At 40.2% G+C, this 19,083-nt stretch overlaps 1 protein-coding gene across 1 annotated transcript in view; it reads left to right on the plus strand.

Annotated features, from left to right (window-relative positions):
* The first annotated feature begins 687 nt into the window (after positions 1 to 687).
* The window catches only part of ADSS2 (adenylosuccinate synthase 2), a 39,129-nt gene continuing 20,733 nt past the window's right edge, over positions 688 to 19,083 (plus strand). Inside the window, 6 exon segments of the mRNA XM_029965123.1 lie at positions 688 to 949; positions 1,065 to 1,333; positions 1,335 to 1,382; positions 1,384 to 1,407; positions 3,776 to 3,786; positions 17,736 to 17,842. Coding sequence (XP_029820983.1) covers positions 688 to 949; positions 1,065 to 1,333; positions 1,335 to 1,382; positions 1,384 to 1,407; positions 3,776 to 3,786; positions 17,736 to 17,842 — 721 coding nt within the window.

Here is a 19,083-nt window from a genome sequence, read left to right on the forward strand (position 1 = left end):
CATAGCATCTCTTTGCATTGACATTCAGGATTTAGACATTTTCAGTTGTTTAAGAAATGCTGACAACTTTGTATTTAATTACCTGTTATAAGTCTCCCTAGCTTTACAAGACACAGTTAAACTTTTCTCCAGTGTCTTTTATAGATCCCCAACTTCTTGGTTGGAGTAAATCTGAAGGAGCAAAGAAGCAACTAAAATCAAGCACTACAGCCCGCCAGACAGCTGCAGACTGTGACTGTTCAGTGACTCAGGTCTTTGAATAACTGTCTTAGCAATAATTACATCATTCAGATTTTTATGTCTTTTTAATAGCTACTTTACCAAGGAAAAAAAATCTTCCCCCAGGGTTGTTGGTTCTGTGAAGCAGGAAAGAATGAAAACAGCCACTGAGACGTCAGTTCCACTTCTAAGTGCACATGATGAAAGCTTTTCTCTGCTATGCTCTCATGAATAGGCTTGGGGCCATGTTCCGGTGTCTCTGGAGAAAATGGCCTTTTACATTCACCCCCTGGCTCCCCAAACTGTAATTTACACTCCTGTGATCATTAATCCAGCAACACTACCAGGGGCGATGCTGCTGACACTGCTGCTGCACACACACATGCAGGGCTGACACCGCGGACAGGGGGCCGCAGGTCCGGCGGCAGCGATGAAACCCGAGGGGTAACGAGAGCACCTCTGGGGAATATGCACACATCTGCGCCCCTGACCCCTCCTTCCACCCTGCTGGGCGCCGCCTCTAACCGTCCCGCCGCCCTGGCATTTGGCCGCCCCAGACCCTCCTCCCGCCCGAGCTCAGCCTCTGCCGCCGCGGGGCCGCCTGGGGCAGCCCCACCGGGGCGCTGTCTGCCGCAAGGCTGGCAGAAAAGGGGACTACGGCCCCCAGCGTTTGCACTGCGCTCCGCCTACCCTGCGGGCCTCCCGCGGAGGAGGCCGCCGCGGCACGCTGGTAGTTGTAGTCGCGGCCGCGAGGCGCGGAGGGAGTGGCAGGAGAAAAACGGCGTCCGGGGGCAGCGGCGGCGGCTCTGTTTTTTTACGGGAGTGCGAGGGGAGCTCCGGCTGAGGGCAGTGGTCGGGCTGGCGGGGAGCAGCGGGGCAGGCCAAGCCAGTAGGCGGCCGGCACCACCTGACGCGGAGCGGCGGCACGGCCCGGCCGCCCGGCGGGGAGGGGAAGAGGAGGCAGGCGGGGGGACGGAGCCGGCCGCGCGCTTGCCGCATTTGGTGCCTGGAGCGGCGGCCGGTGCGGGCAGCGCGAGCCAGGACGGAGCACGGCGCCCCGGCCATCCCTAACGGCGAGTGCGCCGCCCGCCGCCCCGGCAACAGGGTCACCGTTCGTGCTGGGCGCACAGTGGGGCGACGAGGGCAAGGGCAAGGTGGTGGATCATACTGGCGCAGGACGCCGACATCGTTCTGCAAGGTGCCAGGTGAGGAGGCAGGAGAGCGGCCGGGGGCTCTGGAGGAGGCCGCGGATGTCACCTTGAGGGCGGCGGCCCCGCGGGCCTGTGCCCTCCACGGTTCTCCCCCAGCGACCGGGAGGCGCGGGGCCGGAGTTCGGCGGGGGCTGTGGGGCTTTCTCACCGGGAAGGGTTACCGCTGCCCCGCAAAGCCCTCCCGCGCCTTCTTTGTCCCGGCGCCGGGGAGAGGAGGAGGAGGAAGGCGCCCTCTCGTCGCCCAGCGCTGGCCCCTGGCAGGAGGAACGCGCCCGGGATCGGGTCCTCCCATCCCCCTCAGGCCTCCACCCTTCGTAGTTGGCCGGGGGGGGGCGCCGGGATGGGCGCGCTCGGCTTGCTCCCGCAGACATCGCGCGGGGCCAGGATCCCCTTCCCGGCTGTGTCGGCGGGAACCCTCCCGGGCCGCAGCGCCGGGAGCTGCGCGGAGCCGAGCGCCAGTTGCAGGATGCACGTGGGGGGATCCCTGTAGTCCGCCACAACTCGGGCTCTTCGGCTAAAACGAGCTGCTAGAGGACTCGCCTGCCCTTGCTTTCAGGATTGTTATGTCAATGGAATCTTATGTTTAGCTCTTTGTTTATTTATTTATAATTTTTTTTCTCTGTGTAGAGGCCTTATTCCAGCAAAAGAGAAAAACACAAACAACCAGACGAGTCTAGCCTGTGAGCACAGTACTCTTAAATGCCTACGTTAAAACAACACAGATCCGAGGAGATGTTTTTCTTAACATCTCTAGTTCAGTAGTGCTGTAGAGTACAGCACAATGAGCTAAAGCCATGCACGGTGTTTTCTTAAAGTTAAGAGATATAGTAGCAAAAAATGCCTACAACATGTGCAGGCTTCTTGTAAGTATTGTTATGTATGTACTTTTGTTGAATGCACAATTTAAATTTGGTCTTAAATAAACATATTTTGGAAGAGCATACCCTTCCCCTGAGAGTGCAGACGCTGAAGGTTTGTGTTATCCAATGAGAACTGCACATAAACTGGTGTTTTCAAAAACAAGTCCTTGCAAAGCTGACAAATCAATACCTTGAACTTCACAGAATTTAATTTTGAAGTAAACAAACATATTTTTAAATAATGTTTTCACAAATGAAATTTTTTTCCCCCCTTAGATCATGGTTTTTTAAAATAATCTGATTTGGTGCTGTGGCGTGACTGCCTGGCTTTGTGGGTCATAGAACATAGTGACTCAGTTTGTCCTTTACGACTTTGTTCTTGAAACTTGAAGGGCACCTAGGTGAGTGTGTATGTTTAATGCTAGGAAGTTTTAGAGGAGAGACAGAGAGGCAAACCATGAATTTCTGTGTGCACATGTCTTAAAGTATTTGTTGGTTGTTTTGAATCCACTCGGTAAAGGATCAAGAAAAGGGAAAAATTATGGTGTTATCTCAGTCTTGAATTTCCTGGCCAGTTCTGCCATTTCTAACAGCTTGTTGCTTCTGATGAAGTAAGGAGTTTTTCTTCCTCCTTTCTTCCCTTTCCTGTTGATGGCTGTGCTCCCCAAGTCTCCTCCCATGCCCTGACTCTGGCACTTGAACAGTTCTGTAAGTTGATTAAACTCATCGGAGTGGCAGGAAACTATTTTCTATTGGATTTACTTGCTGCAGTTTTAGAAAATAAAACTGAACTTCATTGGCTTAGAGGGCCTTGGTGAATAGGAGAACCCAGGACAGGGTAAGCACAAAGAACAATTTCTCAGAATGAGAGGGGAAAATAGGAATATTTTCTTTCAGTGGTACTGAGCTATTAAGTAAATGTATTATTAAATTATTAAATAATTTAATATTATTACATAATCTTGTTATGTATGTGAGCATATTTGTGATGCTTTTGTTACTGCTGGTAAATTAGAGTGTGACCCTTGTGCTTTTTGTAGTGGTACAAGTCCGGAAAGAAAAGTCACAACACACTTGGTCTGGCCCCTGCTAATATCAGCTTTCCGTAACTGGAGCTTCTGATCCTTATTTCAACACTATACTCTTACGTATTCCACGATGGTCCTTTCTGTTCATCACACCAGAGTTGCTAGAATGCCTGTGGATGACATCAAATATTTCCAGCGTGTTCTTGTGGAAAATTTATTAGTACATCTGTTGGAGGACTAGGGAAGTTGTTGTAGCAGGTCTAAGATGTCTTAGAAACTTGGGTTATACTTGCAGTGAAACACTCTAGGGTTGACCCTTGTCAACCCTAGCATAAAAAATGTCCTGCCCCAGAAATGAGAAGCAACTTATTGCTTAATTTTACAATGCCTGTAAAGGCATTCCAAGAAGTTGTACTCTCAAATCTATGGCCGTGCCTTCTTGTCTCCTATGTAGCAGGTGTGCTGATGATTCCAGTGACTTGTTTGATTGGCCAGCTGTGACATTTGGAACCAGGTACTTACTTAGGCACAATTAGCTGAATGAGTGTGTTGGGAAATAAGTTGCAATATGACTACTTACTTCTTTTAAACACTACCCTCCCAAGTATTTTATCTTTGATTTAGAGTTTGTGGAAAGGAGTCTTGTGCTCAGAGCAAGAGAATGGTATTTTCCTTTCAGGAGACAGCTTTGTATTTATCAGAATTAGCGTTATGTTTTCAAATCCAGTTGTTTGAAGAGGCTAAGCTAAAATTAAAATACATCCAAGGGGCCACATGTTGTTGCTAAAACTGGCACCTATGATAGTTTTGTGAAAATGTTGCTAGCACCAAGGGTTCAGATGCAGTTTAAACAAACATGTCCACATAACACGTACTTGTTCTTCTACTGTAAAAGTTGAACTGGTCTTGATTTACCTCTAGGAGGTATCTGGTAAAATGATGCTGTTGATAAAACAAATGCATTGGTGAAACGTTTGCCCTTAAACTTACATCTTGTTTTCAGTGGCTTAAAGAACAAAGTCTATTTACCTGCTATCACATAAATTGTAGTCTAGACAATAAAATAGAACGAGAACTGGTTTGAGATTCACAGATAGTTGCCAGAGAAATTGTGGGTTTATGTGTTTTGGTTGACATTGTTTCCTCTCAGTAAGCAGCTAGCCTTGCTATCATCAAACATGGCAGTTTTGAAAAGTATGCATTGTATTTTTGTCAATTCCCCAGGTAATGGAGAGTTAAAGGAAAAAACTTCTTGTTCTGTTTAAGGGACTTCCTACTGTTGCAGAATGCAACCAAATTGGGAAATTAATTACCAAGTTTTATTCATTTGTGGGAATGATGGAAGTGGCAAATTAATGCAGGCAAATTATTTTAGATAATAATTTTATCAAATACAGTACCAAAATACGCTATGTGTCTCTTGCATTAACACCACCCCTCCACCCAATCTACCAGTGTGTGCCATACAGCAAAATATGTAATGTCTGCACTGCGTGAATCTGTTCTTATTCACTCATTTCACCGGCAAATTTTTGCTCACTTCCTATTCTAACTGTTGGAGGGAGCTGATTTATTCAGAGAATGTAATTCACAGAGGTAAGATTTCTAAGCCTCCAGACATCATTTCTATGCCATGTTCCCTGTGCTAAAGAATCCCATTGTTCTGCTTCTTCAGTTCTGTTGTGCATCTTGTTGCTACTTCTGAACAGATTTGCAGCTTCTTACCAAATCTTCTCATCTAGTTTCAGTGTGGTCTGCCTGCTGTATGGTCACACAATTCCTACTCCTGTACTGCTAATGCGTGGGAATTGCAGTGTGTGAAGTCTTTGTACTCCCTTTTCCTCTTCCTCCTGCCCCAACAACAGTGTGTTTAGCAGTGCCACTGCTGATCATTTGATATGTGGCAACTGCAGTGCACGATCTAGAGAAGTCTTCAGTGTGCAGATCCTTGGGGTTAAGCAGTTACCAATGACCAGCTGACAACTGCTGACTGAAGTCCCCACACCAATGCTGCCTGATACCTCCATATTACTAATCTGTATATGGCCACTTTTTATTTTGAACTGGAATTCTTTTATCTTCCATTCACCAAACCCACTGTTTTTCTAAATATTCTCATTTTAAAAAATGTTTTAGTCTAAAGCCTATGCAAGCCATGCAGAATTAGGAATAGCAGAATCAATAGCTATAGCTATTAGTGCTTTTTCTTAGCTGCTCAGGCATTCAGTAAGTGATGTTAGCTAGAGCTTTCTTTTTTTCAGTGCTGGGTGCACTTTTGGACCTTGTAGTGGTTGGCAGTGTGCCAGTGATGTGCTCTGGTGAGGAAAGAGAGGTCACTAAAATGAGTTCTTTGGCCTACTCCATCAGTGAGTCATATGCTTTACAAATCTGCTTTAGAGCATCACTGACAGGTGATCTCTTGTTATTGTAAACAATCACACAAAGTCTGCATTATTTTAAAGAGAATAACAGTTGAAATCTGATTTTACAGTTCATAAAGTTTGCCATAAACAAAGGCAGCCTTAAGAGCACTGAAGAGCAAATTACACCTTGATCTATTGATTTCTTATTGCTCTTTCAATCTTACTGTAAGTACAGAAGCTTAATGTGTGTGTTTGGTTGGTTAAGATGCAGTACTCTGTAGCAGCTTATTAATTAAGATTTCAAATGCTTTTTCTATTTCTACTGTACTACCTCACACATTTGGAAGGTGTTCTCTGTAAGTATTCCCAAAGTCACTTTTTGGTTTTGTTGTCCTTTCTTGAATATTCTTATGACTGTAGCAAACACTGGTGGGGTTTTGTGCACTGAAGCAATGTAGCGCTGGACATATCTGTGCTTTGAACATTTTTCTTGTTCCTGATCTGCCTGCCTCACTTGATCTCTTCTATCTCTTTGGGATAAATTGGTCTTTATTCTGGACTTGAATAATGACTCCCGTTGCCTACCTAACATATGCAGGCATTACAACAATATAAAGTTTTGCAAGTGAGATAAAACGAAGTCAAAACTAGCTCTAAGGAGTCTTTCTGAATATTGTCTTTCAATAGCAGTTCATCAGAGCTAATTCTGTCACTACAGAAAAATGGATGGAGTTTCTTGAGATTAATAGACTTCAGTAAAGTTAATGTTTTATTTGTTAGACCACAGGTGAATGTGTAAAATAATGTGTTTATTCTGTCATATGCTGCCTCAGACTATACCCTTGATCTTGTTCTGATTCAGCAATACCTGTACTACATGCTGAAAAATTTCTGACGTCTAGCCAAAGCTTCAGACACCTTCATAAAGTCTGTGATATAATGGCTCCTTGAACTAGGTTTAGGTCTTGCAAACATGAATGGATCTGTTAAACGAGAAAATGGCTAGCTGCTGGATGTTTTTCGTACTGAAACTCAGGAATATTTTATTCAGAGCAGAGTTCGTTAGCTGTTAATTAATTGGGGTTGGAGGAGGGAGAAAGAAATTAATCACAAGATCTGGGATGTGAGAGAATGAATTGGTTATCAAAACCTTGATTTTTTTAGTTCTTTTTAATTATGCATTTTTGAAAGGGGGATTGTTTGCAGTCAAGTTCAAAATAGGTTTTTGACACTATGTATTGAAATGAGAGCAAATAGCCTAGAAATTGCAAAGCTATGCCTAGTTGGGGTGTGTCACATGGGTTCAGATGTGTCTCTTCCCTAGACTGATGAGCTTTTTAAAGATGTGCTCAGCATTCACAGAATCTGATTGTGACAAGAAGCAGCCTTTTGTGTGTTTCTTGTAAGTAATGGTAGTATCCAGCTTTCTCTAAGTATTTTTGACTTTTCATCTAAGAGTTAAAAGAAAATGTTTACAACCGTATGATGCCAAAGCAGCATCGACTTGCTTCTTGTCCAACTTGGCAGTCACTTGGACAGCTAGCTCAGAAACAACAGTGGTTGCCCTGAGCTAAAAATGAATGCTGGAATGTGGTAGCAATAAAAGTAAACTGTAGAAAAAATTATGCACACACACATCTGATGGGGAGAGTTGAAAGGAGTGTATGGCTTCTTCCTAAACGTTGCATGAGATAACATCTCTTTAAAGTAGACAACTAATTTTTATTCTAGAGGAAATAACTTGAAAGACTTCTTTGCTCTTCCCTGAGGCATCGTATTTTTGAGATAGACAACTTGGCATGATCATGTCATAAGAAAAGGCAGTGATTGTCATCATAGACTTTTTGGGTAGATGGTTCTCTTACATGCACATGTCAGTATTTCAGAGCTGCTTTAAATACTTTCGTATTTAGTACCAGTATAGAAAGCCATTCACAATATGCTGTTAATTGTAATTCCAGTCTGCTTTCCTCAGATGTTTTTTTCCCTGTGCACGTCCACTGCCAGGTAAAGTTGCAGTAATGCAAACCAGTCTTAGTGGTTACAGGAGTACTGCTGGCTGTAGGTGAGGCAGCGGGGTTTGAACTGCTGTCTTGATGTGTCTAAAATTAATTTAACCATTCTAGTTGTTATACTAACGTCCAGTCTGCCCTTGACTAATGGAGACATGCTCTGAAAATAAAAAACATAAGTCAACTTACATAGATCTAAAATGGAGAAAGATGCACTGTTGTTCCTCCATCTTAGTTTCACGTGCAGTGATTTCTTACTTACACGTTCTACTTACGTATATGCATGTGCGTCACACTGAAGTGTACGCTTCCTGGGCTAGCACACGTGGCACACATTTATTCTTGCTCTTTGTGCTCTACACAAAGGTTTTAAAAAGCAAGGGATGTCTTTTTTTTCTTTCTTATAATGAGGAGTTGTATTTTTGCTTTCATTTTAAGAACAAGCAACTCTGCTTTCCTTTTTGGTTTTGCTGAAAATCTGAGTTGGTACATTCATGTTTCCTATTAGACTGTTGGCATTTTTCTTCTAAAAGAGAAAGGAAAAAACCCAAAGTTTTAAGTTAGAATGAATTTGAAATTAAGTGAAAAATGGGTATATTAAATATGCACATTTTTTCTGGAAGAGTCCCATGTGCCAGGAAAATGGAAGAACTGCAGATCCTTATCCCTTGATTGGTCAAGTCCTTTATATACTTTTCAGGCAAACCAGTGAGATGGGCTGCAAACCTAGGAGCAAGGAACTTCTTTGATCAAACTTACCAGAGGAAAAAGGTTCTGGTTCAGGATGTCCCTGTGTAAGCACTTGAGCAGGGCTTTGTATCATTTTCAGAGTCTTTGGAGATTCCATGTTTCCTCAATTGTTGGCTTCACTTAGCTTTAGATAAGCTTCTAAGTTAGCAGGTATATAGAATAAATCAGAGTTTGTAACACCCAGTTCCGTTAGCTCAGTTTTGGTAGTGCTGGTTACACACTGTAAACTTGAAGTCTTAGCTGATAAACTTTATTGTGCTATTTAAATTCAGCAAGAAAATAATCTTTTTGTTTAAAAAGAGCATCTCTCTTTAATCCTGTCATTAGAGGTCATGTTGCAAAAAGGCTGATGAAGTAGCCATCAATACAACTTTCTGAAGACCAGCATAAGTCATTACTGTTTTGCCAAATTACTTCATTAACTTATCAAAACTCTGCCATAACTCCAGAAAAAAAAGATTACTTCTTACTATCTAGTGAATCAGCTCAATACATGAATGTTCCCTAGGGGCTTCTCACTAGTACAGCAATGCAATTCCAGAAGAAAAATTGCTGTTAAATATTATTATCAATGCTCCTTCTCCATGCTTTATATGTGATTTGAAAGCTGTTGTGCATGGACGGAATATAACAAACTAAAGAGCTCTTGTGCTGTGGGAAGGTTCAAAGGGAGAAGACTTGAGTGTATGAACAACTTTAAGGATTAGAGTTTACCAGTCTGGGTCCAAAATATACCTTTCTAAGAGTTACACTTTTAAATATTGTTTCACTGTTCAGAGCTCTAAGGAAAAAAAAAAATCATAAAACTGTAGTCAGGTATTTGCATGAATATTGTTGCTAGCTCTATTCTGTTCTTTATCCAAAACACTTTAGGTGACTGTTATGATAGTTAAAAGCTATAGAAGGCAAGAGGCAGTAAGTAATTTTGCATAGATGGGGGAAGTGCTGACATGATTGACCTTAAAATTACCATAGATGTCCTATTAGAAACACTGTTCAATCAGTGTGTTTTAAATGTGTCCTCTTTGATATTATTGATTAGTCTTCTGTAAGTTTACCAGTAGTATCATCTGGACCATGGATTTGTGTCAGGTGCACAAGCATGGTGTTTGTGGCAAGTGTTGCCTTCCAGCACTTTGATAGTGGTTTTTGGCTAGTGGGATTGTTTGATTTATTGATATTTCAAGCTTGTGTCTAGTCCAATGTCAGCCAGCAGATAGCTAGCTGACTTTTTCCCCTTCCAAATTAGTATTTTCAGGCACTCAAAACTATTGCAAAAAGGGTGTTTCCAAAGAATGTTTATCAAACAGCCCCCAGATGAGCAATACTTGCAGCTGCCTTTGCTATCTAATAACCCCTCTGTGCATGTGTCACTGATTCTGTTCACATTTGCCGGGATAGGTATGTTTTAGAATAGTATCTTGTGTGTAGTACTGATCAGCCTATCTAAATTGAATGTGGAGATTCTTGGGTGTGGTGCTTAAACTGAGAAGGATTTTTAGGCTACTTAATATTCGTTAGCAAGCTGAAGGAAAAAACCTTTTTTTTTTTTTTCCTTAAAAAAATAGTATCTCTGAGCAACTTACCACTGTAAAACATTTCAAAAGTAGTGTTTCATAGGGAATGTTTTATGGAATTAGGCTTCTAGAAAATCAGGTAAATATGGGGTTTTGTTACAAGGATTGCTGTCACTCTAACAGTACTAGTGTGATGATTTGTCTCTTAGTGTGCACCTTTCTGTCATATGTCCTGTATACTTAGCTTTTCTACATGTTGAATAGCTTAGATATTTCAAGATTACCAGCTACTGGTTAGGGATCATATGCTTTTTCGAGAAAGCCATTTAAGCATACTGTACCAGTAAAGCTGGAATAATGCCTTTTAAAAAAGCTTATGTATTTGGCTATCCTACAACAGGTTTTGCTTAAAATACTATAGACTGGGTAAAGCTCATGCACCTGATCTTACTTTCAATACTCTACTTGAAAGACTCTAAAATAATACTATAATTCAATAGTGTCAGGATTATGTAAGAAGAAAAAAAGCTACTGTCTCTTAATAGGATTTTTAGTTGTTCATCCATCAGAGCATCAAACTAAGAAGTCCCTAAACTAAACCCATATACTGAAATCATAGAAACATAGAATGGTTTGAGTTGGAAGGGACCTTAAAGACTATCTAGTTCCAATTCCCCTGCCGTTGTCAGGGACAACTTCCACTAGACTAGGTTGCTCAGAGCCCCAGCCTGGTCTTAAGACACTTCCAGGGGTGGGGCATCCACCAGTTCTCTGGGCAACCTGTTCCAGTGCCTCACCACCCTCACAGTAAGGAGTTTCTTCCTAATATCTAATCTAAACCTACCCCCTTTCAGTGTAAAGCCATTCCCTCTTGTCCTATTGCTATGTGGTCTTGTCAGAAGTCCCTCTCCTGCTCTCTTGTAGGTCTTCTGCAGGTAGTGGGAGGCTTCAGTAAGGTCACCCCAAAGCATTCTCTTCTCCACGCTGAACAAGCACTGCTCTCTCAAGCTGTGTCCACAAAACCGATCATCTTCATGGCCCTACTCCGGACTTGCTCCAACGTGTTCATGTCATGTTGGGACACATGGCATAGTTTCATACTTGTTATTCATGGTGACTTTCATGCTGTGTCCTCAGATAAATGGAAAGAAATATTTTCTTTCCAATCCAACTGGCACCCTTCTCAGCTGGATATGTGCAGAAGCTTTAAAAAACAAACAACCCCCCCCCCCAACCAAACCAGCAACTCTTTAAATAGTACTAGGAAGCTTTCATGGCTGAGGTGTTTTTTCCTATTCTGTTTTGGTTTGTTTCTTTTTGCATGAAGACTATGATTAGAGCAGCTATTTCTAAGATGCCCAACTTCCTAATTCCATGAATTGTTTGAACTGATAATGTTGTGGGGAAAAAAATAGGTGTTTGGTTTTCCTTTCACTTTGAGCAAGATCGTGTTTTCCGTGTTACCAGCACAAGTGTTCAGTGTCACCTGGTGGCAGTTCTTCCTTCAGCATTGCTGGCAGCAGTGTAGGCTGCAATTGGGAATCTTGAAAAACTGGAGACTGGGTCCAACGATGAGACCAACTACCCTATCTTTGGTGTGTTTCAAAGTCTTGAGCAACAGCAGTGGTCCTAGGTATTGACTCCAAGGTAAAGTCAAAAGTTAAGGAAGGACAGCTTGTATTTATATTACTTTCTATTAAAAGGTTCATACTCCTGGCAGTTGAACAGTTGTAGAAATTCAGAGACACAATTTAACATTGTAATTTGGTACATCTGTGGGCTGCTGAAAGTGCAGATTCTTTGGTCACCAAAAAATCCTTTGGGAAAGGAAAGAGAACTGTTCCAAATACTATGCTGAAAAATACAAGGAAAAAAATAACAGAATAAAAGGAGAAGGGTCACACAAACAATGCTTTTAACTTTTTAGTGCTAAGAAGGTTGCTGAAGCAGAAAATCCAGTTTTGAAAACCTCAAAGTGTGCTTAAACTACAGTTCTGTACCTTGATAGAGATGCACAAATAAATGGTGCTGTATTGAAGCAAAGTGTGCTTGGGACTTCACAAGTAGTGGCTGTGTTAGCGTCTAGATAGGAGTTCTTAGTGGTCCTTGTTTTGGGTTGCTGCTTTGTTGCTAGATGGAGAATCGGTTTTGTGTTCTGTTCTTTGTTCTTTTCCTACATACTAATTTTTTCTGTGATGAAATGAGCTCAAGTCTGGAGGCTATTTTCTAATGTAAGGAAAACCTAAAGAGAAATGGTTTGGCTTTTTTTTTTTTTTTAAAAGTCACTCTCTTCTGAGTGAGCTGTATTAGAACTTAAAGGGAGAAGTCTGTTTATATTCTTACCTAAATAGCCTAGTAATAACCTAATCTAGAGAGATATTTCATTGTTAAATAAGCAAAAGTTAAGCATTATGCACATTTACTTCATTAAGTTCCTAGTCACTGGTGTAATATTAAAAACTGATTTTTTTTCTAATATTTTTTCTAATACTTTCCAACAATATACTGTCACTTCACACAATTTGAATATTAGGTGATAAAGCCTCTGGGGTAATAAGCATCTCCTTTTCTCCTGTGTTTCTTTGATTTTATGTCCTTGGTATGTTCTGGGATGATGCTGTGGTAAGAAAATGTTTAGGTAACTAGCAAATACCTTCTGGCATGAATTCCAGAATGAAAAGATTTAAAATAACAAAATGTTGGGATGTTCTAGATTGTGCGTATTGAAATGAGAAGCTTGCAGTGTGTAGGGATTCTGCTGTGTGTAACTGAACTTGAATGATGTGCACAGGGTTATGATTAGAAATGAACACAACGATTTATCTTCTCTTTGGTAATTCTGTATTTAGGAAAATAATATGCACAGTTGTTGGTTGGTTGGAAATCAGAATTTCAGTGATTAATGTTTAGAGTATTATGAATTTATTTTTTTTTAGTTATACATGTTTTTCCTAATAAGTGTTTAAACTGACAGAGGCAGGAGGTTTTGTGGAGAAGAAAAAGGTTCTTAAGAGACTTGAGACAGTCTTACTTAGGTCCAAAATCTTGATTCTCCTTTTCTGTCAGGTGATCTGAGAGTTTACAATGCTGTATCTGGTATTGTAACATCCTGTGAGATGCAGCAGTGAAAAAGGAAAATTTTCACAAACATGTTTTTGGGAAGCACATAAAGACACGAGTGGGTCTTTTGTGTGCATGTGGTTGCTTTGTTTTGGTAGTTTTTTTTTTTCCTTCATGTGTTAGGTCAGTGGGGTTAGACCGCTCTTATAACAGCTGTATCTGAGCATGGAAACCATGGAAGCAGAGGGAGAGAACACAAAAATTTATGAAGCAGGTTCAGTGTGTCTGTGTTTTGATCTTGAAAGCTCTCTTCTGGTCCTACCTATATGGCCTGTCCTGAACTGTTTTGTTAGGTTTTTTGTGGGTTTTTTTGTTGGGTTTTTTTTTCCTCACAAAGGCTTCTCTGCTTGTGTTTTTTATTAGGTATTTGTGTCTTTGCTGTCCTTCAGAAAGTTTCTTTTGCATAATTTTGGAATAAAATATTGCATTGCAGTACCATGCAAGCAAAGTCTTGAGTCTGTTAGACATTGCTGACTATATCATACTATTTCATTGTATTGATTACCTTTACTTCTTAATTAATTTTTCCGGTTTTTCTATACCTGCACAATATTATTTCTGTTCCTCTGGCAAAGTCTAGGCTGCCTGATGTCCTTCACAGCCTGCATTCTGAATTCTGCTTCCATTCTGCAGAATGGGAAGAAAGCATCCTAGTAAAGAAGCTCTTTGTTCAGAGTGCTACTGGGGCCTTCTTATACCTCTCAGAGATAAGAAGTCATCATTTCCCCTCTATCCTTTTGTGCAATCCATCTATTTGAAGCTGAATCCAGAGTTGCCTTGCCCTCATGAGTGAGTATCTTGGCCATGGCACAGGTGTTGGCTCAGCTGAAGGAAGTCTTGTTGTGCAGGGCAAAAGGCAGAAGGAGCCACTGCTACATGTATGTAGTATATTCCAGACTGAGCAACAGCATCTTTTGGTCTTGCTGCACACTTTTCCTCTCTGTTTGTGTTTGCACACAGGTGTTTTGTTTTTTTCTCTCCCATTTATGGGAGAGAACTTCTGTTGCTTTGGTACCTATAAGGTTACTGAGATGTGGTAAACTGATAATTTTATTTAGTTAACTGAAGAGTGTTGCCAGCCTCAAGAAACGACTTGTATGTCTTAATTTTCCTCTGGCAAAAGCTTTATGCAAGGTATTGAAGATCATTTGAGCATGAACTTTGTTTAACTAATAGTGAAAATAAATTCCACAGTTAGTTCTCCATTAATAATGTTTAAACAGTTGAATCAAAGTTAGTTTGAATGACCTAACTGGTCCCATTTGGTTTAGTTTGAGGGAGAAGAAGTGAGGAATCCAGATGGAAAGCAAAGAAGCCAGGAGCAACTTCATCAGTTTACAGCTGGAGTTATCCTCAGAGGCAATAGTTGCCTGCATTAACATCAGTTTCTGGAGGAGTGAAAAAACAACCCAAAATGAAATCAAACCTCATAACCTAACAGCAACCCTCCCCTTCACCTGACCACCAGTAGAACTCTGAGTTCAGATTTCTGTTATTAGAATTGTTTACCAAACCCGTGTTGAGCAATGTCTGAGCACACAACATGTGTACATTTCACTGCAAGTGTACTGTAAAGTGTGCAGTGTGAACCATTATTTTAATATATTACAATCCATATGCTTGCACTTCTGTGGTTAGGGTAGAGCTTACTTGTAAATCAGCAGAAGAATTTTGAAAACTGAGTTCACGATATGCTGTTATTTTAATGGTCTCCTAAAGTAGCATTTAAAATTAAAAATATTTTTCAAAATGGCACATTTTGACAGAGTGACATCCAAAGCAGGGTGTGGACTGACTTAATATTCTACCAGACAGCTGCTATCAATAGCACTTTTGGGATTGAATCTTTTTCTGTTGTTGGCATCATAATATTATAAACAACTAAATTCTGAGATTCAAATTTGAGTCTACTCTGAAAATAAGCTTTTGGAAACCTTAAGGTATTAGTATGGCCTAAGAGTGTGTTCAGAAGGTGATTCATCACACATTTTCTACATTAGTCTCTAGCAAAATCTCTTAAAGTAGAATGCTCACAGTAAACATGCAGAAGTAAATACAACTACCTTCTAGATGAATCATGAATGCTGTTGTGTGAGTAGCTCAAGGTTTAAAAGGTAAAATGCCATTTTTATTCTGTTAACAGTGGGGTATTTTTCAGTGAGCATGGAACCAACACACGTTTGCATCACTCTGCAGTGCAAAGAAGAAATCTTGACAGCACCAAAAATCAGGAGCTGTGTTCTTGTGATTAGCAGTCAGAGGCTGCATGCTGTACACCTTATTCAAGCACATGTGACTGCTGAACTTTAAGTTACCACGTCTGAATGGCACCAGTAGCTTGGCAAGCTTTGATACTAAGAATTTATTGTTGATCATGATCTAATCTCTACAATGACCACTTTTCTTTATTTGACATTCATGACACTAGAGAGCCATTTTTTTTTTTTTTTAGATTGAGAAGCAAAACATTAACCCATCCAGCTTGTAGAGAATTTCAAATTAATTTACTAATCTTAGTATTGCTTATGGGTTAGTCCAGTTTATTTATGCTGCAGTGGGAGACTTTGGACTTGTCTCCCCATTTGTAAATTACTAGTCCCTCAGTAGTTCAGTGTTGTACTTAGACCTATCTATTGAATTTTCATCTAAAGTACTTCGGTGTTCATGTCAAACTGATATTAACTAGACTGATAATAACAGTGGATCTAACAGAAAGGAATAATTTGAAGGAATCTGATGTGGAAGAAGGTAACTACCATGTTCAGCAGATGTACTTAACTATAAATGCTACTTTAGTGCATAACTGTTCTTCGCCAGGAAAGGTTTTGCTTAGATTCTCAAACACCGAGTAGAAAACCAGTGTCTCTTGTTATTTAGAAAAACTGCTATATGACTTATAGTTCTCAGAATAATATCTAGTTTTGGAGTAACTTGTAGTAGCTGAGGAGTATCAGTACTGCATTTCAGAAATAGTTGTAAATGATCTACCTGCTAATGTAGCTAGCTAACATCCTTTAAAATGAAAGATATATTTGTAGAGTGGTAGATGGTGAAATAATCTCTCTTAGAGCTACCACTGAGTAGAAAAAATAGAAGCAAGAGGAGAAGGATTATTCCGGAACATTTATTATTTTCTTAAAAGAATAAACTTGAAAGGCCTGGTTTTTGTTTGCATTCAATATGTTTCACATGTTGTGAATCAAAAATTTTGTCATTCTCTGCTTGAGTCAGATCACTTGCAGTGAAAATCTGCATCCAAAAATCTTTATAGCTGCTTCCAGGTAATGTTCACTACATGGAAAAAACCTATGACATGTGTGTTTATGTACTGGCACAAATGTTTGTTATCTACAACTATTCTCTATTTGTATTGTCAGATACGGCTTTATGTATTGGATTCGTGCTTTGTAAACATTGTAGAAGTAGTGAGTAGCTGTTGAGTTCATTGCTTAGAAAAGATCTTATGTGAGACAATATTCTGGAATATTTCAGATTTATAGCTCCATGGATTAATACTTCATATAATTTGTCTTCTTATCATATAATGCTTTTCTTCACTTTGTCTTGTGCTGAAAGGCAGCTTAGTTTAAAAGTCTTTCCTTTCAGGTTTCTCTTTGAAGCAGTTTGTTTATTTCTGGTGCAAGGTGCCTGTAAAGGATGTTCCTGTGGTTATGACAGACAGAACCATTTTGTATGTAACCTTAACTTGCACAAATGACAGGGTCACAAGAGAGTATAAGCTTATTTTCAAAAGTACAATAAACAAGATCTGGGGATATTTGGTAACTGTTTTGTAATCTTTTTAGTTTCATAAGCCTTTCTTGACCCTCTTTAAGACTTGGTCACAAGCTTCTTTTGGTATTTTAGACATATTTCACACTTCAACAAATCTCTTAATACTTTCTCTGTGGTAATGAAAAGAGCTAGAAATGTTAAGTGTTAGTTTGATGTAAATGGTTTCTGGTAACTTACAAAACCACAAAGTCATAGTTGCTTCTAGATTCTCTACATAAACAAAACACTTAAGGTAAAAATTACTTGTGCTGTTACAGAACCTCTCTCATCACACAGTAGGTATAGAATGAACCAGTTAACTTTGCTGGTTACTGTTCATACAAAAGCACTCAAAAGACTGAAGCCAAAATTCAGAACAACAAGCCTGGATGTTGCCAAACAACTACACTTACCTTTCCCAATAACTGGATGGTTTTATAGAGTTTAGTTGGGGATTTGTTTTTTTCACTTTGCTAAGGTTGCAGTTCCACTTTCAACACTTTCCGTAACTGTAACAGAAAGCTAATGAAACTGATGATGGCTTTCAGAAATGGCTGCATGTTCTAGAATATTCATACTTCTGTCCAATAATTTTTAGAAACATTTTAATCTTATTCCAAGCTTTTGTACCTTTGATGAACCAAAACACCGTGCAAAGTCTATATGGCAGATAATACTGATGTTGAAATTGTCCGGTTTGACAGGAAAAGTTTGAGTGACTTCCTGGGAAAAGGAAATCTCTGAAAGATCTTTTATCAGTAACAGAAATGAAAATGTAGAATTAGGGCTGGAACAAGTTTATTCCATCTTTATGCTATGTTCATTTGCCTTTAGTGTCAAAAACTATTAACCCTTTTTTTTCTCTCCTCTCTCCCTCCCACTCAGGGAGGCAATAATGCAGGGCATACTGTTGTTGTGGATGCTGTGGAGTATGACTTTCACCTTCTGCCAAGTGGGATCATCAATCCAAGAGTCACTGCATTCATTGGTAAGTGGACATCTCTAAAAGATAGAGTACTGTAGTTACAGTCTTCTGACATTAAAATAATGTATTTGAGGACATAGAGGTTAAGGATTTTTTTTCTTCAGTTTTTCATAGGCTTGAACTGTTCTGCTATCATCCTAATGCTGCCCAACTCATTTGTGAAGTTTGGATTACAGAAGCTTCCTGTATTGTCTTAGTTTGTCTTTGTTCTTATCTATTGATACAAACAGCTAGCTGCCCAGGATATCTTCATTCTCCCATTCCCTCTTATTTTCTCTACCAATTATTTATTTTATTCTCCCATTACCTCCTCTCTGTTTAAATCTTTAGGCCTGCTAAGGACCTACTGGTACTTTTTGAAACATAGATCTTTCCTCTTTTTCCCATTGAACTGTGAAATGAATGTTGACTCCAAAAGACTTCCCCACTGTAGAGTTCTTACCAAGAAGTCCTCTCAGGAGAGTACATTAGAACTTTAGGGCAGTGGCAGTACTAGGTGATGTCAGGATCTATGATCTGTTTTCTTCATGAAAGGGGATTTAGACTGTTCAGTCTGTTGTCCCTACAAAACTACTTACCCCCCTCCTTGTCTTGGAATCTTGTTTCCAATCCTACATGTGTGTTTTTTTTTTCCTTTGGATTACTTGTATGACCAACCTTAATAATGCTACATGGCCCATACAATTTCCTTCTAAAAATGAATATAAATATAAAATGTGTACACAGCATTATAACTGTATATGTGCTTGAGTGCTGTTTCACTAAGAAGGTGGATCTCTGGGTCACTAAAGGTTATGACCTCACAACACTTTCATCTTGCTTTTTTGATATCCAGAACTCCTGTCCCTTACACAGTGTACTTGTCCAAATCAGGGCTCTATTGCCATGCTCTTCCTGTCCCTTCTTCCACCTCATTGCTTTGAGATTGTAGTCTTGCCTCTCAGCTTGGTACGTGTGCCAAGAGCAAGGGGTCATTGACAGTACTGACAGTTTGCTAAACAGCAGCTCCAGAGTCTCTGTCACAAGTTACTCAATTCATAAACAGTCCAGGTGTAGTGACTGTATACTCTCAGTCATCCCTAACTCTGTACTTGATGGGATTTGGTGGTTAATTGCCTCTTTTCAGCTGTTATATTGTGACTTGCTAATGGGATAGTTTTGGATCAACTTGCCCTTCCTAGTACTTCTATAGAAACTGAGTCAATGGGCATGGAAATAGATTCCTGCTGATGAAGGGGAGTTTG

The sequence above is a fragment of the Manacus vitellinus genome, unplaced genomic scaffold (assembly GCF_001715985.3).
Source record: "Manacus vitellinus isolate BGI_N305 unplaced genomic scaffold, ASM171598v3 scaffold_8_pilon, whole genome shotgun sequence".
Classification (NCBI taxonomy): Eukaryota; Metazoa; Chordata; class Aves; order Passeriformes; family Pipridae; genus Manacus; species Manacus vitellinus.